The 22,027-nt window shown below is 43.4% G+C and overlaps 1 protein-coding gene across 1 annotated transcript in view; it reads left to right on the plus strand.

Moving 5' to 3' along the window:
• The window catches only part of MREG (melanoregulin), a 55,317-nt gene extending 41,471 nt beyond the window's left edge, over nucleotides 1-13,846 (plus strand). Inside the window, exons 3-5 of the mRNA XM_028112216.2 lie at nucleotides 10,107-10,197; nucleotides 11,332-11,495; nucleotides 12,233-13,846. Coding sequence (XP_027968017.1) covers nucleotides 10,107-10,197; nucleotides 11,332-11,495; nucleotides 12,233-12,367 — 390 coding nt within the window. The 3' untranslated portion in view covers nucleotides 12,368-13,846. The remainder of the gene's footprint in view (nucleotides 1-10,106; nucleotides 10,198-11,331; nucleotides 11,496-12,232) is intronic.
• Nucleotides 13,847-22,027: the final 8,181 nt, after the last annotated feature.

Below are 22,027 nucleotides of genomic sequence, written 5' to 3' on the forward strand. Positions count from 1 at the left end.
TTCCTTCCTGAATCCTTTTTCTTGGACATGGCACATGAGGTCAAGCTTTTGGGTGTCTGCTGAAAGCTGCCCACTGGTGAGGTCTGGGAGGAGGAAGCCCGCCATGTGAGTGAGTGCCCTGGCTGGATGTGGCGGTCCCGTGTGCTCTGGGGAGGACATGGCTGGGGTTCTGCGTTAGGCATCCTGGTAACAGTGTGGCGGAAGAGGGCTGCAGGCTCCCCAGGGACTTTTCCAAGGGAAGGGAGGTTAATGTGGCTGGCTTCCTTTCAGAATGAGAGGTGGGGCAGCAAGAGAGAGGATCGGAGGAAGGACCTCGGGTAAGTCTAGGAAACCCAGGGTTTTTTTTTTTACCCAGTCCTGGAGCCTGAAGCATAGTTTCAGAAAAGTATGGGGAGTTTCATGGCTCTCCGTTGCAGACGATTGTAGTTCAGGCCAAAATACTGACTTTTTCTCCTTGGTCCTCAGAATCTCAGACCTTTGCCAGTTAGGCCACCCCTCACCACCTACCACCCCACACCTCGGAGGGAATGGCTTTGCCCGTGTCGCTCTGCTCACAGAGGACGTGGGGAAGAAAGCGTCAGGACGAGTGGGAGCGGGTTGAGGTCCTTTCCACCTGCTCTGAAGTCCCCAAAGGAAGGACTCGAGCACGACTTCCCAGCAAGCCAGCCCTCGAGAAGGCTGTTGTTAGGTTTGGTAGCATTCTGGGCTAGAGCCTGGAAATACCTGGTCTCTAGGAAAGTTCTCTCCCAAGACTTCAGTTGTGTTTTCTTGGTTCCTCCTCGGGCACAGCTGCTGTGGCTTCAGGTTGGTTTCTTCTCTAGTCAGCTGTTCTTCTTTGCTCTTCCTCCACTTCCTTTCCTCCCTTCCCACCTGCCGACACGTCCCCTCTCTTCCTGTTTTAGAAGGCGGTGTGGACAGTGGCAAAGTGCATTGGCCCCACAGCCACGCTGCTGGGATGCGAAGCCCCAGGTCTCACTTACTAGTGCGCACTCGGGCAAGTTGTCTCAGTTTTCTCCTTCTCAAGATGTGACAGTCCATCTCCCAGAGTAACACACGTCATGGGAATTACCTGAGTAAATACATGTAAAGGGCTTAGAGCAGTGCCTGGGAAGATATAAGTGCTCTATACATATTATCTCTATCTCTCTGTCTACCTCTATCTCTACTTTTTTGTAAATGCCTTGAGATTCTTTTAGACTTTGTCAGTTGATATAGGAAAAATATATTATATTGAAAGAGCCTATAGAAATTACGTTTCTAGGGGCTCCTGGGGGTCTCAGTCAGTTAAGCGTCTGCCTTCGGCTCAGGTCGTGATCCCAGGATCCTGGGATCAAGCCCTGAATTGGGCTCCCTGCTCAGCCGGGGGTCTACTTCTCCCTCTCCCGCTCTCCTTGCTTCTGCTGTCTCACTCTCTCTCTGTCAAATAAACAAATAAAATCTTTTTAGAAATTTAAAGTTATATATAGTTGACCCATGAACAACATGGGTTTGAACTGCATGGGTCCACTTACACAAGGAATTTTATTTTGATAAATACAGTACAGTACTGTAAATGCATTGGCCCTATTTTCTTTTCTTTATTATTTTAATAATATTTTCTCTTCTCTATCTTACTTTAAGAATACAGTATATAATACACATAATACGCAAAATACATGTAAATTGACTCTGTATATTAATGGTAAGGCTTCCGGTCAACAGGAGGCTGTTAGTAGTTCAGTTTTGTTTTTTTTTAAGATTTTATTTACTTGGGGCGCCTGGGTGGCTCAGTCGTTAAGCGCCTGCCTTCGGCTCAGGTCGTGATCCCAGGGTCCTGGGATCAAGCCCCACATCGGGCTCCCTGCTCGTCGGGAAGCCTGCTTCTCCCTCTCCCACTCTCCCTGCTTGTGTTCCCTCTCTCTCTGTGTCTCTCTCTGTCAAATAAATAAAATCTTTAAGAAAAAAAGATTTTATTTACTTATTTGAGAGAGACAGAGATAGCGACAGAGGGCATGAGGGGGGAGGAGAGGGAGAAGCCAACTCCCCGCTGAGCACGGAACCCAACATGGGGCTCGATCCCAGGACCCTGGGATCATGACCTGAGCCAAGGGCAGACGCTTAACCAATTGAGCCACCCACGTGCCCAGTAGTTCAGGGAATCAAAAGTTATGCATGGATTTTTGACTTTGCAGGAGGTCAGCACCCCTCACTCCCAAGCTGTATAGAGGTCAACGGTGGTATATTTCCTGTAGACATGATCCCTTCGAGGTCCAGTGATGAAGGGCTCACTGTCTTACAAAGACTTCATTCTGAAAAGAAAGTTCCTTTTTCCACTGATCTTCCTTCTTGGGGCTTTTCTGTTAGTCTTAGTCCTGCATTTTGAGGGTATATAGAGAAGAGAAAAGAAGAGGAATCCTTCCTCCACACAGCAGCTGTCGAGGCTTGAGGAATGCCATCACGTACCCCCAAAGGCCTGTGGTTTGCAGATCCGTCAGCCAGACCACCATGACATGGCTTCCAAGCCCCTCATCTCTTCTTGGTCCCTCTCCTGGCTGTACCACTGTTGGACAGGATGCCTCTTTAGGCAGCGCCCCCACTTCCCCCTGGTGGTTCTGTGTGGAGTGCAGAGATGCTCATGATTAATGCAGTATAATATACATTCGTTTTGGGGGCTACCTTTAGGGCAGGCTCCATGTGCTATTTATTTTGGGAAGCCCAGACTTGTGCTTGGCACAAAGCAAGTGCCCGAGAAGTGCAGACTGAATGCCCCATTTTGGGTGGATTTGGAGCTTTTGGTTGATTCAAAGCCTAGACCTGTCTTTGATGTGAACTGCTGTGTAAGTGGGTCCCTGCATCGGGTGCTTTGGCTGTGTTCTGCTGTTTCAGCCTAACAGTAGGATATATCTCCCATTTATTCCTAATAAATTTCAATGTATAGATTTTATTTTGTAGGCCTTATTTGTTGCATATTTTCAACTCTTGTTTCTCTCCTGCCGTATATCAGCTATCTCTCCTACCTCTGTGGCCTCTGATTTCACGAAGTCAATGATAAAAATGATGACGAGGCCCCCACACTGAGCCCTGTCCTGCATTACTGAAAACGCTTCTCCAGACTGACATCAACAGTTTTGAGTACCCTTCAGTAGTTGCAAAACTACCCTCATCTGTATTTTCCATCTCACATTTCTCTGTGAGAAGCAAACATGAGAGAATCTGTTAGCAGATGTGCCTCCACATATTACATGTCTCTGACTTATCAGATATTTCCCACCACATACAAAATGAAGGAAAACTGGACTAGAGATGCAGGCCATATGATTTTTCTACCCTTTAGAGAATCTCTCTTCGTCCTAAGTAGAAAGTAGTATGAGATGATATAAACTGGCAAAAATTGAAAGAAAGAGATAGCAGTTAACAGTGTTCAAAGGATCTACTTTACCAAGAAGCTGTCATTTTCAAGTAAAAGTGTTGGGGTCCCATTCACTATGCCATTCCCTGATCTAGATGTTTAACTTTCATACAAGGCAATGTTGTTATAGCCAACGTGTCAGTGTTGAGTTGAAGTGGAAATTCCCGAAGGGACATCTATGGCGCAGGACACATGTGAGTCCTTGATCGTTTATGACCGTCATGGTGAATGAATAAAGAATGATGGGGAAGCAAAAGGTCTTAAGGCATTTTTTTAGTTTTGAGGTACGTTTAGGAAAATATTGTAATTTTGGGGGGACATTTTCTATAAAACATATATACGTTTTTAAAAGATTTTTATTTTTTTAAAGATTTTATTTATTTATTTGAGAGAGAGGGCGAGCATGAGTGGGGGAGGGCAGAGGGAGAGAGAGAAAAGGACAAACAGACTCCCCACTGAGTGCAAAGCCCGATGCGGGGCTCGATCCCAGGACCCCTGAGATCATGACTTGAGCCGAACTCAGACGCGTAACTGACTCCCCCAGCCGCCCCTTTAAAGATTTTATTTTTAAGTAATCTCTATACCTAATGTGGGGCTCAAACATACAACCCTGAGATCAAGACTTGCATGCTCTACCAACTGAGCCAACCGGGCACCCCAAATATATATGTTTCTTATAATTTTGTGTCTGTCTACACCAAATGGTAAAAAAGTCAAGTTAAAGAAGGATCTGGAACTTTATATTCTGATACAGAATGATTGCTAAAATATATTAAGTGAAAAGTACAGGATATAGTATGCCAGCATTTATGGGGGAAAAAAATGCAAGGGTGCGGGAGAAGTTGGTAACATTCCTTATTTGTAGAAAGGACACTGATGGCTGGGGGACAGGGCCTTTATTACTTTTTGGATTGTGGATCATATAAATGTATTACCTAACTGACATAAACAAACCATAAATATGCAAGAAAAAGGAAGCTGTGTTGGGGTAGCAACAATAACTAGTCATTCTTTTCTGTTTCCTTTTTTTTTTTTAAGATTTTATTTATTTATTCATGGGTGACAGAGAGAGAGAGAGAGAGAGAGAGAGGCAGAGGGAGAAGCAGCCTCCCAAGGAGCAGGGAGCCCGATGCGGGACTCGATCCCAGGACCCTGGGATCATGACCTGAGCCGAAGGCAGACGCTTAACCATCTGAGCCACCCAGGCGCCGTGTTTCCTTTTTTAAATTAAGGGTAGGTAGACTTTGGAAGTAGATTTGAATTCTGGCTTGACTGCTACTGGCAGTTGAGCATGAGGGAAATAACATAACTCATGCAAAATTTGGGAAAGGCTCTTCTTGCCGATCAAATACAATAAAGACCATTTCTTAAAGTTCAGTTTGTGACCGTCTGATCCTGGGATATGGAATGAAGGTGACGACAAAGAGGATTTAAGCCTGGGTATGAGCATCTTCTTCTTCTGAAGATGGTTTTTGACCATCCAAGAAAGACAGAAACCAAGATATCCTAATGCTTGGGTTTCAGATGGTGAATAGGTTTTGACTCAAAGTTATTATGGATCAAAAGTTAACTTTGAACTGATCATTAGATCCAGACAGAAAAGATTCAACATATGTTTTTAAGTAAGGGAATTGAGTGGTTAAGTCAATGGTAGCTGGACCCCTCTCCATCAGATCAGTGATGGAGATATAAGCTACATCCTCTCTGCTCTTATAACAGTCTTGCCCAAGTGAGAAGCTCTGCTCTGATGGACAGAATTCAGGGGAGGCACCGTAAAGCGTTCCCTAGACCCAGAAAAGGACTGCTATTATATTTGTGTCATTGCCTGAGTCACTTCTGGGACAGAAAGATCGAGCCGTTAACACTGCATTCTCTGTAAGCCATAACCTCGCTCAGCTAAATAGGTCTATATGCCAAACGTTTTCCCCCAGGAGCCAGAGGTAGGAAAACGTGAGACTAATATTTTGTGCGGTAGTTATAGTTTCCTTTTTGTTTATGTACTCAGTGAGTGCACTTTGTAACGTGAATCTTTCGGATGCAGGGACCAGAGAAAGAGCTCCAGTTGTCTAAACCGACGTGGAATTGTGTTGGATGACAGAGAGTTCCAGAAGTACGACTGACTTCAGATGAGATAGGCTCCTGGGGCCCAGATGTCCTTAGGCTCTCTCTCTCTGTGATTCTTTCACCTTTGTCCTCCTCTGAGAGTTGACTTCTTCCTTAGGCTGACTCTGCTCAGGGCAGTCACAGTGATGGAGCAGTTCTAGTTAGTTCTAGGTTTCTTACCCTCTCACTACATTGTCCAGGGGAAGGGAGAACATCTCTCCTGGTCGCTCTTGAGAGCCTCACAGATTTAGCTGCATCTCCTTTGAGGAGCTGGTTTAGGTGCCCATTACAGCCCCGGTGGGGGTATGCTGACGGACGTAAGGTATTGGATTTCAAACCTGGCACCCCTTCAAAGGATTCTGATTTCATCAGCCTGGGAGGTGGATCTCGTGCATTGGTATTTTAAAAAATGCTCCCTGGATGATTCTAATATACAGCCAAAGTTGAGTGTACTATTGAGGAATAAGGTAAGAAAAAGAAGATAGGAAAGCAAACTTTTCATTTTCATTTTAGACCCTTCTGTTCTTTTAGGGTTTTTACTTCCATGTGATTATATTATTTTTAGAACTAAAAATAAGTTGATCACTTTTGAAGTTGTTCCTGAGTTTAAGATGACTTAAAATATATGAGCCTCTTGTTAGAGTACATTTCTCTAAATGCATACATCACCTTTTTTTAGCAAGAAATGTGAAGTACTTTTAAAGTGTCCCATTCATCCACAACCTCACAGTAATAGAGTCCTTTGATCTCCTGTCTTCTTGTTGCCTCAGCCTTCTTATCTGGCCTCAGTCTGGTGGGCCAACAAACAGAGGAGAAGCACCTCAAGAATCTGCTCCACGTGCCTTAAGTAACACTTTCAATCACATGTCTTTCACTTGGACTCGGCTCTCAAGTACCTTGTGCAACCAATTCTTTCCTTCCTTCCTTCCTTCCTTCCTTCCTTCCTTCCTTCCTTCCTTCCTTCCTTCCTTCCTTCCTTCCTTTCGGGGTGGGGAATGGGAGGGGCGGAGGGAGAGGGATAAAGAGAATCTCAGACTCCCTGCTGAGCATGGACGCCCCCCCCGCCCGATGTGGGGCTCTCTCTCACGACCCTGAGATCATGACCTGAGCCAAAATCAAGAATTGGAGGCTTAACTGACTGAGCCACCCAGCCACCCCCTGCATTATTTATTTTATGACACCTTTGCTAATTGACTTATTGTTAAAGTTTCAGGCCACTGTGTCAAGATGAGCATACTGTATTACATCAGGATTTCGCAAAAGACAAACAAAAGATAATTTTAGAAAATAAGGCCAACTTTTGATGTCTAGTGGGTTTGAATTTCAACTCACTTGTGAAGAGTAATTGGTCTTTGTTATTTTTTTTTTAATTATTTATTTATTTTAGAGAGGGGAGGGGGGGAGAGGGAGAGAGAGAATCCCAAGTAGATTCTGAGCAGAGCACATAGCCCGACGCAGGGCTCAATCCCAGGACCCCGAGATCATGACCTGAGCTGAAACCAAGAGCCGGACACTCAAATGACTGCTCCATCCAGGCACCCCCGGTCTCTGTTATTTTAAAATTATTTGTCTAAAAACGAAATGTGACGACTTAAAAATTGCAGGGCACCCACAAGACTTGCTTTTCTCTGGTATCAGGGAATAGGTGAGTTAGTTTGTTTAGCTGTGGGTAAGATTTTGTACATCACTGTTTCTCATTTGTTGCATTCGGATTCTGTTCTTTGGGGTCATATTAAAGACAAATTCAAATTCCCTCCTCATTTATTTTATCAAAAGCCAATTCTTAGTTAAAACCCTACCCATGCTTCTACTGGTTTTAGAGCTTTACATTTTGCACAAAACTTCCAGATACTTTCATATGTGATTATTATCCATGACCATTCTGTCAAAAGACAACAGTAATAATCCAGATATATGAAGTGCATGGTTCCATCCCGTTGATCTTAACAAGCACTTCCCGTGCACAAGTCAGTTGATGCGTCATGTGGGGATCCGTCCGTAGCAGATTCTTCCATGTCATAGTGTCGCTTCTCCATCAAGCGCTTTTATTAGAATAACAGGTACTGAAAGAGAACGAATTTGTAGGACATGCAGTGTTGGAATTTAAGAATAGCAAAATAGCTGATAGGTGGGCAGCAAGAAGAGAAGAGTTAAAAAAAAAAAGTCTGAAGCTTGGACGGCTCAGTGAGGCTGGGGCTCTGAAAGAATAGGATTTGTCTGCTTTGAGCTGAGGGAACAAGTTCTGGGGCATCAGCGGAAGAAGCCACGAAAGCGTCTCAGAGACCTTGAATCACAGGTTAATGAAGCCACCTAGTGGTCTGTTACATAATTTAAGGTTGTGTGAAGACAGAAGGCAAAACTCATCTGCGGATTTTTTTGATTGTGTGGGTTTCTTGAATCAAGTGTTTCTAAAAGCCCGATCACTTTCCATTTAAGGAGCGCCCGTTTCACTGAGAATCAGCGCAGTGCTGCTCTGTGTAATATTTTATTTATTTACAATCTTCTTTTTAGCAAAAAGGGCCGAAGCAACTCACATGAAAAGGCAGTGAGAGAAGCACAAGACAGAAGATGAGAAGAGAAAAAGCATGAATAAAGACATAAAAAGTAGCCTGAAATTTTGGTCATTCAAAAATGCTTACGACATCCTATCAATTTTCTGTCAAAGGACTCTGTATTTTCACTTGGTGGAAACTGACCAGTTACAAATAACATCCAGAATGATGAAACAGTTTTCAGGAGGAGTAAAACCGTACCTGATGCTAAGAGCTGAGCACTTTTTCTTCTGGAGGTCCTCCCAGATGAGATACTTCCCTCAATCCTCATGATAGAAACCATCCTGAGTCTTGGAAAATTGTTTCTTAATCGTGTCTACCCTGACATGGAGGAGAATGTGCATCAAGCACCCCTTTCAGGCCTTGCATGAACACATGTGATCCTCAGAATAAGCCTGTGAGGTCGGTAGTACTTGTGTCCCCGTGCTGCACAAGAGGCCATGAGACACAGTTATGAACTTGCCCAAAGCCAGGCTGTTAAGAAATGATGGAGCCTGGACCCAGACCCGGGCGGTATGGTTCCAGCAGCCATGTTCTTTTCCAAGATGCTATGCCCTGAATGGCCGATGTGGCACAATAAGGCCCATCCAATGAGAACAACAATACTTGAGGTTTCCCCCCAACTTACACACTCTGTAGGGGATTATATATATCATGCACTTTAACACGATGCTCAAGGTGAGGGCAGGGTTGCATATTTCCAAGATGACTCTGTTAACTCTGCTTTCTTCTAGGGCACAGGTTTTATCCCTGACTCCAGTCACCACACACTCGTGCCCACACATGTACACACGCGTCTTAGGTTCAAAAACCAAAAAAAAAAAAAAACAAACCCACAGAAGACCAGGAAACAGTACTCAAATTCCCCCACTTTCTGGCTTCTAAAAAATGGCTGAAATCCTATGCCCTTTTGATGGCCTATCCTTAGATACAAGACCTAAAACGCAGTCGTAACAAAATACCCTTTATTTTGCTGGCTTTTCTTTTTCAAAGTGGAATCTCTAATTATTTGTGAATGGCAGCTAAATTGATTTCTCTTAGCCAGTCACAAAAGTTGATTAGCAATGAGCAAGGCCAGCCTGGACAGGAACTATAGGAAAATAGTGTCATCCCTGAAACAAATGCAGTTCGAGAAGTTAGAGTATCACATACCTGAGTCTTCAGTTGAGCGTTAAGAACGATGTTCTTTTGAGCTGTGCATTAGAATAGTTGTGTGGTTAATGTTTTTGCTGAAAGGAAAAGGTATTCTCCATAAAATGACTGTTCTGTATAGATAAGGCTCCTTAACAATAAATGTCCATGACATTTAAAAGAAACACTTAGCTTAATAAAGATTCCAAGGCTCCTGAAAAATTCAAGTTCTGTTTGGGGACCAACGTGATGGCCTGCCCATAAGAGTGAAGTTTTCATAATGATAGCTTTTTAATAGTTCTGGAGAATGCCTGAAAGATTCGCCCTGTCATGGAACAGAAGTGAGAGAGAGTGATGATGAGATACGGTGAAGAAAATGTTGGCTGGGAATCCAGAAACTTGGGATTCCCAGGTCTACTTCACTCTGATAATAAAGGAAGAAGAAATAAATTCTTGGTGTGTGTCGTTTTTCTCATGGACTTTGGAGTCAGACCTGGATTCAAATACCAATTCTGGTACCAGTTAGCTGCATGGTATTGGATTCCCCAGTTAACGTCTTTGGGCCTCGGTTTCTCAAGGGATAAAATGGCTTTGGTCATACATGGGTTTTATTGGGGGTTCACTGCGTGCGGGTGTTGTGCTCCTGTATACCTTTAATCTTTATAACGGTCCGGAATGAAGTCGTCACTGTTATCCCCACTTTACAGGTAAGAGCACTGAGACTGAGACCAGGAATGGGGAGAGTTTAATGAATGCCCCAGAACTGGTAGCCGATGGCTTCCTGTGGACTTCTTACCCGTGCCCTCCTCTCTTTCCAGAAAGGTTTTGAAGCCTGGTGAAGAGGAGGCCCACATGTTTCACTTCCGTTTGGGAATTAGGTAGCAGTGGAGGCCCAGGGGTAAAAATAAAGCTGCATTTTCATTTTCCTACAGGAGTGGCAAAAACTCAACTATGATATCTACACCCTGCGGCAGATTCGGAGGGAAGTGAGAAATAGATGGAAACGCATTTTAGAGGATTTAGGTGAGTCTGAAAGTGATCATGGAATGGTGCAAATCACCAGTGGTGATCATTCTTCTTCCCTCTCTAATGCGTGTGTAAAAGGCACGTCTGCGGCTGACTGATGGGAGCTGCCGCGTACTAATTATGGCCCCAAGCTTGCCCTCCTTGTGTCCTCCAGCACAAACATCTGATGTTTCTGTTACCACCAGCCCGTGTCTTGAGGACATATTTTGCCATGTGCTACTCCATTTGTCCTCAGTGTGGAGTATCCCAGGGCAGGGGAAGCAGGTGGGCACTGCCACGGAATGTTTTTGGCAGTGTACGTCATGGATTGAATTAGGTGAGCATGATTGGCCAGTTAGGAGCCGCTGTCTAAGAAGAGGCAGGTTGGAAGAAATACTATTTGTAAGAGAAGTGATGCAGTAAACATGACCCCTCATGTTATAAAATGACCTCGTTTTAGTGTTTAAAACATGAACGCATCGAGTTTGAAGTCCTCCGTCCTTCTGCCTTGAAGGAGAACGGGACACCTTGGCATCACACCTTTTCACATGGGTTGTACCCAGTTGCTGTCGCCAGCCTCCATTGCTTTAGTTGGGGTACAGTGAGATGGGACAGACCCCTGCCCTCTTTACTCACCTTATTGTGACCTAATTGTCTCCTTTTATAATGTGAGTTACCCCAGGCAGGTGTAAATCTCTGAGTCTTCCATATTTGGGGGTGAGTAATTTTAACCAGACAAGCATATTGCCTCGGGGAAGAGAATCTGGGCTTGGGGAAGTAGAAGCCTGGAGACAACCACTTTGCGGGTCCCAAACTGCACAGGCAGGTAGGGGAAGAGTAAGGGGTGGGAGGAGATTTCAGGGCCAAAAGAGAAAAAAAAAGGGGGGGACGGCAAGCTGTCAGTGGGTGAGGATCTGAGGCTTAACTAGGAAGGGAAGTTAACGAAGAAAATTAAACGAGAAGAAATCTCAAAAGAGCTTCAATTAAAGACCCTACCAGTCACACTGACCTGGGAGGGAGCCCATGGAACGGTGCCTTGGCTCCTGATGTTTGTTTGGAGTCCACATCTGGGTGCCTTCTTAATCCCCTGTAGGACGGCCATTTCCTGTGACTACTGTATTTACATGAGGGGTAAAGTTTTTGTCCCTGTAGGTTTTCAAAAGGAAGCTGACTCTTTGTTGTCAGTGACGAAACTCAGCACCATCAGTGATTCTAAAAACACAAGGAAAGCGCGGGAGATATTGTTAAAACTGGCTGAAGAAACCAGTATTTTTCCAACAAGCTGGGAGCTCTCGGAGAGATACCTCTTTGTTGTGGTAAGTGGGTGTATTTTTTTTTTTTTAGGATTTTATTTATTTATTAGAGAGAGAGAGAGAGAGCAGGCAGGGGAGAGGCAGAGCCAGAGGGAGAGGCAGACTCCCCGCTGAGCAAGGAGCCCAATGCGGCGCTCGAACCCAGGACCCCGGGATCACGACCTGAGCCGAAGGCAGACGCCTAACCGACTGAGCCACCCAGGCACCCCAGTGGATATATTTTTTACGTGCCCTCATTTTGCTTTAAATTTTTCTTTTCTGTTATTCCAAATACTCATCATTCCAGCACCACCAGCAACACCACACCTTGAGGTGGTATCTTATATGCTGGTTTCCAGGGGCCAGCAGCATCGGAACCACCTGAAGGGCTTTAAATATTCAGGTTTCTGGATTGCACTCAGCCCTATTAAGGCTCAGGTTGTGGCTCAAGAATCTGTACTTTTCAGCCACTTCTGCTCTGCGGTCAGCTTTTTGAACCGTTTGTAGGTCAAAGAGATGTGAGAAACATTGTTTATATAACCTAAGATTAAAAAAGCATTTGAAGGGACTCTAATAAGAGTGTGGAACATTTCTTGGATAATGTAAGCAAAGGGTTAAGGGACATCTCTAAATTTGTTGAGAAAAACTGAAGAAATGTTTTACTTGCTTGTGATTATTTCTAGGGCAGGTATTGTTATTGGATTGGTTTTCCCATTGACATGGTTGAGTTCTTGACATTTGTATGTTTGCATCTTTGGCAGGATCGTCTCATTGCTCTTGATGCAGCAGAAGAGTTCTTTAAAATTGCCAGTCGAACTTACCCCAAGAAGCCTGGGGTCTCAAGCCTGGCAGATGGCCAGAGAGAACTGCACTACCTTCCGTTTCCAAGTCCGTAAAGGAGAGTCGAGGAGGCAGAATTGGGATTCCCCTCGACTGGTACTCAACAGCCAGCCCAAGTTGGACAAATGCATATAGAAGACAGTAAGCAAGTGTAGGGTTAGCTAAGTGAAAAATGATTCTAAATCCTATAAAAAACTAAGGGTTTGGAATATTTGGTCTTCAAGAGGATGTTACTGTAAGGAGTGTTCGGGTTGCGTTGAGATAACGCTGGTGATCTTGCATCAGGGAGTGGGCCGATGGGATCTTTCCTCCTGGCTGATTAGATTTCAAGAACCCACTGTCCCCACTTTGGTTTTGGTCGTGCAATAAGCCTATTGGGAGAATGGGATGTTCTAGGTAAGAAAACAGTAAGATTGATAGTGCTATCATTGAGCCCAAATATGGATTACTGAATTTTAAATAATCGTTATATAATATAGGCTAATGCCAAACTAATACCAGGCATTATATGACCTTTCTTTGATTTGGAAGATCCTTCAGAACCTTGCAGGTGTCAGAGGCATCTTGAGTATAAGTCATGATTATTCAGAGGTTCCGATGTAGCAGGTAATAGAAATATCTAACAGTGCTGCCCAGAAGAGACTTCCAAATAGATCGATCCCAGGCAGAACTCCTTGCAGCGCCATGTCAAAAAGCTCCATCTTCAGCGGTGGGACTTGCATCTTAAATTCTCAACATTATCAATACCTGGTTACCTCATTTTGACATCTCATCCATTTCTAGACCACGAGCCCTTGCTATGTTATCTGGGATAGCATCTATCAACTGAAACGTTTGACCTCCACTTCCTTCTCTTTTCTTTAATCTGCTACTGGCTTAGTGGCTGAGAGTCGCCCCTGCCCAGCGACCCGCAGTGCAGACTTGCAGCTCTGAGTGTGGGGGCAGTGTTGCAAGGAAGGTCATTGCTGGACTCTTTTCCCATTCGGAGGAGGATTTTCAAGATGGAGCAATGCTGCCAGTACGGCTTGCTTCTCTCTCCACAGACTGAGAAGTCCAGCCTCGAAAGTTACTTGCCACTTAAGCAAGGAGCTTGCAGGAAATAAATCATGGTTCACTTTATTGAATAGACTTTCAGAACCTGTCAGATGTAAGGGTAGATTGCTGAGAACACTGGCAATATTTTTACTCCTACAGACTTTGCTCTTCTGACTTCAGGTAAAAGGTAACTTGTCTTTAGTTTGTCCAGGGGATTGTGACTTGAAAACTTGCTGACCAGCTCTTTTGATAGTGTACACAATGTTTGAAATATTTCTTAGAGGAAATACATGTTCTCCATTTCTTAATGCATTGCAGACCAATTTAACTGACATGTTTCAGGAAGATTCTTTCTAGTATAGTAAGTAAGCTAAAAGTTTTATTTTTTATATTTAACACTTAACCTCTCTCTCATGTTGTTTAAAATTAGCCTGCAGACAATTTCCCTCACTTCTGTAGGCTCTTGCGAGATAAACGTACAAATAGTGAAATGAATAAAAACAAACAAAAAATAAACAATAAATCTTTGAAAATCGTATTGTTTTCATGTCTGTCCTTGGAATTCGTGTCTTGTCTTTCTGCTTTTTTTTTTGATGAGATTGTTTGCATCTTTGTAGAATAAATTGTAAACATTGTCTTTATTTTTGGTAATGTTTGAGTAAGGATAAGAATGTCTCTGTGATTATAAGAAAAATGGAAGTATCCAGGAATTTTTCCTTGCAGGGAATTAAAAAGTTTCTCTATTTACTTTTCAGTTGGATGTGTGTGATATTTCCAAGAAATAAGAAGGAACAGATTGTTCTTTCCATAATCCCTTTAATGTAAAGGGTAAAGAAGCTGATAGGCAAATGGGTTTAAGGACCTCCCGCTTGTCCTAAAGCCAGTCAAAGGGCAGATCTGTGCTCAGGTCCAGGGGACACTGCAGTACATGACAGGCTCAAGGGTGACTGCAGGGACCACTCCAGAACTCACACAGTGTTCAGCAGGACCTGGATCCACAGATGTGCAGGGGGCTGGAGGGTTTTCCTACTTTCTAAATGTCTCCCTGTTGACCACTGTAGTATTTCTCAAAGGTTCATTTGTGTATACAGGATGATTTCAGATGGTAGAGACGAATGGAAATTTCCATATTAAAAGTTACTTATTTTAATGTTCACCAGGGGGAAAACCCTATAATTTGCTGATTTCATGTTTCATGGATATTATTGCAGTAAACAATCAAGTATTCATGTTTTCCTAAAGGGGGTACCCAGGAAGGCACAGTGGACACACTGACCAAGGTGACCAGGAATGCATTGGTGAGGGGGTAGCCACATCACTGAGAAGCTCAGTGGTAAGGCCTGTGGTCCAGATGCTGTTCCAGCAGTGGGCTCACTAATAACAATGGGGATGGAAGAATAGGGGCCCAGGGGCAGTGCTTCACTGCCAGAAGCGAAGTGGGCACAAGGATCATTATGAGTGGCCAGGTCTGAGGGTACCTACAGAGAGAGTTGGAGATGGTTAATAGAACACAGCATAGCATCCCTAGAGGTAGAACAGAGGGGTAACCAGTAAGAATATTGCTCAAGCTATACCAGCGAAAGATCTCAAAGATGGATGACCAGGAGATAGATAGGGTACAGCCACCCTAACAAAGTTATCTCTTGCCAAGTTTCCAGACCTTGGCTATTTTCCAGATGGAAAAACTACTGACTGAAGGACAGTCTAGATCCCCAAGAGGAGGTCTTTGCAACACCACTGCAAGTATATATGGCAAAGACTCCCCTAGTCCTTCCTCAGAATGACCTATGGTTATTTACCTGGATAACTGTACACTGGGGAAAAGAATGTACAAACACACTCTGAGGATGAACTTGACACTGATGCTCAAGGACAAGAGTATCATGATAGTGTGCCTTTGAGAATGGAGGCCTATGGGATTTACGGAGTCCTATATCAGGTCTAAATCATAGTAGGTCCATTGAGTTCATGGATCCATCCAATGGTCATCTCCCCACTTCCAGAATAAATTATTGGGCTGAGTGTATTTGGGACTTGGCAGGCGCATCATTCATTTCTTGGCCTGTGAGTTAAAAACCATCCCAGTGGGAGAGCTTAGTGGAAAGCTCTAAAACTGTTCCAGCCCCTGACCATGATAGGAAACCAAAATCAACATTGCATCCCAGGGAAGTGGCAGAGATTAGTGCTACCCTTAAAGACCTAAAGGTTACAGGAGCGTTGGTCTTGACCACAGTTCCATTCAATTCACCACGCTGGCCCCTGTGAAAACTAGATGGATGCCAGAGAATGAAAGTGGATTATTGAAAACTCAACCAAGTGGGAGCCTTAATTGAAGCTGCTGAGCTGGATGGACAATCTTTGTGAGAACAAATTAGCACAGACTCAGCTACGTGGAATGTGGCCATTGATCTGGCAAATAGGTTCTTTCCATACTCATCAGAAAGGCAGACCAGGAATGTTTGCATTTACTTGGGATGGACAACAGTAACATTTATGGGCTTGCTCCAGAGCTAGACTCTCCCACCCTGTCTAATATAGTCCAAGAGAATAAGTACCAGTTGGTCATTCTGCAGAATATCACATGGGTCATCTCAATCACTGGCATTAGATCTGAGGAGTACGAAGTAGCAAATGCATGGAGAAAAGACATACACTTCAGAGGATGGGAGATAAATCCTACAGTCTCAGGGACCTATCCCTTCAGTGAAGTTTCTAGGGGTCCAGTGGTCAAGGGCATTGCTGGAACATCTTCCCCAAAGCAAAGGTCAAGTTATTTCATCTTTCACCTCCCACACTGCTAAGAAGGCAGCAGAACGCTTGGTAGGGCTCTTTACGTTCTCACCTGGAAATACTCTTCCACCTCAGATAGCTGGGCGACATGAAAATCTTAGACCCCTGAGGGAGGTCTAGGGCAGGAAAAGGCTCCAAGGCAAGTCCAGGCTACGACCCCCTGCAGACACCTTTGATTATAAAAGTCTCGGGGATAAGAAAAGATGCCGTGCGGAATTTATGGAAAAGTCAGTAGGAGAATAACAACACAGACCTCTAGGGTTCTGGGGCAAGGCCGTTCTGTTTACAGGTGAGAATTACACATCATTTGAAAAACTCATCAGGAGCTGGGTTTTTATCAGACCAACCAATGCATAAGTGATCCATTTTTTCCCTTGTTATTTAAAAAAAATAAACTTAGTTTTAGAATAGTGTTAGATTTACAGAAAAGTTGCAAAGATTGTGAAGGGGTGCTATACGCCTCACACGAAGTTTTCCCCACTATTAACGCCTTACCTTAGTATTGGTACGTTCGTCGCATCTAATGAGCCAATGCTGATACGTGATGACAAACTAAAGCCCATAGTTTATTCAGATACTAATTTATGCCGAATGTCTTTCTCTCTTCTGGGATCCCATCCAGGACATCATATTGCATTTAGTCTCCATGGCCCCCTAGGTTCCTTTTGGCTACGATAGTTTCTCAGACTTTTCCTTCCTTTTGATGACCTTGAGAGTTTTGAGGAGTACTGTTCAGGAATTCAGAGGAGAGAGATGATGGCCGTTATGAGTGTGGCCTTGAGACCAGCTGTGGCAGTGGGGCTCCAAGTTGTCCAGTGAGCCTTCTTCATTTCTCAGGACCCTCTCCCAGAACTTGCCATAAAGAGCCAGCCGATCTGTGCATCACAGGGGTGGACTGTAGCAGGGGGGCGTGGGGACGCGCTGCACAAGCCTGCCTTCCTTGGGGCTGGACGATTCCCTCAGCTGCTGGCGGTCTTGGTGTCTGAGCTCTCAGCTGAGTCCCTCTCTGGGAATTGCCATCGACTGATGGGAGCTGCTTCTGCCAGGGTTCCCAGCCTGTCCGGGAACATCCTGTATCCATTGAGCACTTAGTTGGTGTAGATAGTGAAGAGTTATCCCAGCTCCGGGGACCCCATTAAGTTGACTCAGGCCTTTGTTGTGACTCCATTTCAATAACATTTTCGTGCATCCTGCCTGCCTTTTCTTCTCCATAGGTGTTTGCTGATAATTTCTTGCATGTCAATCTCCATTTCAAAATCTTTCCCCAGGAAACTCGATTGTGACACACTGTCGGAGCCAAAAATATACAATACCCAAGTCTGCACTTGTGTATGACACATATATAGTGACTTTTTGGTTACTAAACCAAGCCAGAGCATTTATCTACTGAAATATGTATTATTGAATTACAAATCATTTCAAAAGGTATTTATCTTTCAAATTAAGACATTATTTTTAAAAAATTTTATCTTGTGTGGCTATCATGATCTGTAAATTCATTTAATATCAGTGGTTAAGCAGTTTTTAAAGATGCTCATAAAAGTGACTTTTCTTTAGCTAAGACATTGCATATAAGTTTCACTAAGGGTTATCAGTTTATTAAAATCAGTAGCTTCTGGAAGAAGCCTGTATTGACGTGTACAGAAACGAGTTTTTTTTTTTAAGATTTTATTTATTTATTTGAGACAGAGAGAATGAGAGAGAGAGAGCACAAGAGAGGCGGGAGGGTCAGAGGGAGAAGCAGACTCTCTGCCAAGCAAGGAGCCCGATGTGGGACTCGATCCAGGGACTCCAGGATCATGACCTGAGCCGAAGGCAGTCGCTTAACCAACTGAGCCACCCAGGTGTCCCATGCAGAAACGAGTTTATCTGACTACTCTTCAATGATCACAGAGGCACCATAGCATAGCCCTGGCTTCTTTTCCATTAGAGTAATACATTTATTCATTTCTACAGATAACTTTCTATTACTAACATCACAAGGAATATGTTTAAATTTGATTAAGTTGCATTGAAAGGAATGTTCTCAATTTCCAAATCACTACCATGTACAGAGTTAAAAACGGCCAACCACTTGGAACTTTGTTTATACTGTTTCAAGAAGTGTTACTATTTGCTTCTAGAATATTATTCCCTGTTCTGCTTTGACACACTACAAAAGGATACATGGCATCTCCATTTTCAAATCCCTTGACATCTGGATTTAAGAGAGTGGGTTGTGGAAAACTGAGTCAGGGACCCAGGGCTTAGCTTGAGTCTCATCCTTTAATCATTTAGTATCGAAATGGGGTTAATTTGGTTTTCTACTCATCTATATTCTAAGTATTTAGTGAAATTAAATTTAGAAACAACAGTATTATAAGTACAAAATTAAATGATGGACATTCATAGTAGATAAAACACAGACCTATAGACCATTACTTCTTTCAAAAACCAAGAGTTGTAGTTTCTAGGTAGCTGTTTACTTTAAAAATTCTTCAGCATTAGCAGTGTGAAATGTGTGAGTGAACTCCATCATACATCCTAGAGACATGTAGTTAGCATTTGAAGTATTCTCATCAGGAATCCACTTCCCAAATGGCTGTTCAATCATTTCAATGATCTTGAGCAAAATTTACACCAGAAGGTTCATTAAATTGCATACAGCACGTTAGGAATGATTTTCCATGTATGAAATGAATCGTAGTCTAGATAAGTGGTTAGCTAGAAAGACTCTCTGGCTCCATCATCTTTGTAGGAAGGTGGTGCTAAGAATCTATTAAACCCAGCACTGTTCAAAGCCTTTCCTAAAGTCCTATATGTCCTTTGTCCACCTACTTCACAGACCTGAGCCTGCGTTATCTGGTTTGGTTATTGGGGTATTGTATCTACCTAAGAATGAAATTTATACTCAAGTTTCTTTCAAACTTTCATTTCGATATTGTGGGTCTTAAGAAAAGAAAGGGTGAATTCTCTGGCATTACGGGAAGCAAATGTGTAGCCCCTGGCTAATAAGGGCTGTATGTTTAGAAGAATTCGGGCTAAGATTCACTTTCATACCATCTGGTTGCAAGATTACCAGGGAGGAGACCTATGGCCTTTACCTTCCTCTTCTAATTGCTGGAGAACACTGATATTTACTAAGAGACAGGACATTTGATGAAAAGTTACATTGACTTAGGTCAATTTCTAACCCATTTAAGAAATTTGAAAGTCATGCAGCAAATTTTAAAATAGAAAACAACTAATCATAATACTATAATTCTAATATAATCATTCATAACATTTTGGGAGATTTCATTCTTTTTCACGTGCATATTTGAAATTTATATGTACAACTTTATATCCTAGTTATTAAATTTAGGTCAGGGGTCATGAATTGAAATGTCTCCAAGGGTCAACTAGGTGGGGACTGTGGATCAAAGGGGTTTATTATGTGTTCCTTGTCTAAAGGGAACAGTTACTACTCAGCTCCAAATGATTGTTGGAATGCAAATGGACTCAGTTTTACTAGTTATTCCGATTTTTTTGAGAAGAGCCAAACAAACATGATTTTTATGTAAGTTTTATCAATTTTAAAATGTTGGATACTACATTAAAAATTTAAAAAACACTAAGCCAAAGATTTATACATGAGCTGATAGTTTACCACATTTCACTGGTCATAAACATTTTTCTGTTACTAAGTAGCCTCTGAGAGCATCATTTCTTTTTCTAAAGATTTTTTAAAATTATTCATTTGAGACAGATACAGAGAGAGAGAGAGAGCATGAGCAGAGGGAGGTGCAGAGGGAGAGGGAGAAGCAGGCTCCCTGCTGGGAGCCCGATACGGGGCTCCATTCCAGGACCCTGGGATCATGACCTGAGCCGAAGGCATAGGCTTAACCATCTGAGCCACCCAGGCACCCTGAAAGCATCATTTTTATAAAGCTGCCTAATAGTACATTGTGTAGGTGTAATACATTTTATCATCTTTCATCTATTTTGGACATTTAGAGTTGTTTCCACTTTTTCTCTGCAATGAACATCTTCATGCATATTACTTTGTTCTGTGTTGTTCGTGGAATTACAGAATCAAAGGGCACTATCGTTTAAATCACTCCTTATGTACCGCATCAAATATTTTCCAAAAGGTTTGTATCAATTTTTGCTCTTTCTAGCAGTGATGTCTGAAAATATAATTTCACCTTATCTTTGTTATCATTGGAATATACACCAGGAAAAAAAAATCTGACAAGAAAAAGGTACCTTCTTGTTGATTTAATTTGCATGTCTGTTTGTTAGGGTGAACATTAGTCCATATGCTTGTTTACCACTTTTCTTTCTTTTGTGACTTGTCTATTTGTTTCCTTTGTCCTTTGCCTATGGGGAAAACTCCTACTTTGAAGTCTTAACAATGTCCATCTATGCACTAGCCAGGTATAAATAAACATCAACACCTGCTTCATGTTTAAAACATCTGTTTTATGGGGCTTTTCTTTTCTCTACTAGTTATCAGCTTTCATCCTTGGGTCTCTCACTGTGTCACATGGCAGCATCCAAAACAGAGGCAAAATGATACGGCTGTGGCTCCTCAGTTCATTTCGTGGGATATAATTCTCCAGGTGTAAGACTGTTCCGGAACCCGGACTGGATCGCCCGACGGAAGAACCAAGAGGCACCCGGAGATCTTGGAGGATAGGAGGTTTATTTAACCCCGGCGGGCTCAGAGGAGGGTGGTCTCCGAAGATCTGAGCCCCGAGCCCAAACAAAGGGGGTAATTTATACACTTCTACTTCCTCATACTGGGCACTTTTGGCACGGGAGGGAAGCAGGGCAGGGAGAGGAACCCGGAAGAGCCCCGAGGCAGGGACTGGGACTCCCTTGCTGGCTCAGTCAGCCATCTTAGAACACAGATTTTTTCCCCTTCAGGGGGAGCTACCCCCTCTGCTGTGTTTATATTCTGCAAGTAGCCCACACCTTCCCTTCATCCTTCCTTTCATTCTTTCAGAGTGAAGTAAAAATGCAAATAGGTTCATGTCCCCTCCTGCTTAAAGCAATGTTCTTTTTTTTTTTTAAAAGATTTTATTTATTTGAGAGAGAGAGAGAATGGGAGGGGCAAGGGGCAGAGGGAGAAGAAGAGGCAGACTCCCTGATGAGCAGGGAGCCCAACATGGGGCTGGATCCCAGGACCCTGGGACCATGACTTGAGTGGAAGGCAGACGCTTAACATATATAACATATGTAATCTTATAGCATTGTGCCCTTTTCCTCCATGGTCCTAACACAGCTGTCATCTTGACTCTATTCCTGTGATGATTAGATTAATGATCGTCTGCTCCATAAACTGCAAGCTCCATGAAGCAGGCAAGCGCCACATCTGTCTTTGCCCATGACTCCATCCCCAGTGCCTACTGGACTGGCTGGCGTATGGAAGATATCAAGGAAGTAGCCACTGAGAGGATGAATGAGGAAAGCCCGTATCCTGAGGGAAGAGAGACTTAAGAGGCAGGGTTTAACTCAAGAACAAAGCATCAGGGATGGAGGGCAGGCATTCTGAGTCTAGCTCCGTTTGCCACTGACAGTTTCCTTCTCCATGATCACTGTGTGCTGACCCCTGACTTGTAAAATGAGGAGACACAAAAGGAAGAGAAAAGAATGGAACAAGCTATTTCCTCTGCCCGCGCCGCCCCCCTTCCCTCCCCGACACTGGGAAATGCTAGAAGTTTGGCACCAGTGGCATTGACAGCAGCTTAGAATGAGCCATCTGTGCTGGTGCTTCCGACAGCAAAGTCTCGGTCTTAGGGTGTTGTTTGCTGCTTCAGGTGTGGGCTGCTGTAATTTCATCACAAACATCGGTGATGCCATAGCTGGCCAACGGGTATCTTGGTGGTTAAAAGCACAGCCTTTTTTTTTTAAGCTTAAGATTTTGT

The sequence above is a fragment of the Eumetopias jubatus genome, unplaced genomic scaffold (genome assembly GCF_037043125.1).
Source record: "Eumetopias jubatus isolate StellerSeaLion01/CBP00866 unplaced genomic scaffold, mEumJub1_p1.0 scaffold_3, whole genome shotgun sequence".
Classification (NCBI taxonomy): Eukaryota; Metazoa; Chordata; class Mammalia; order Carnivora; family Otariidae; genus Eumetopias; species Eumetopias jubatus.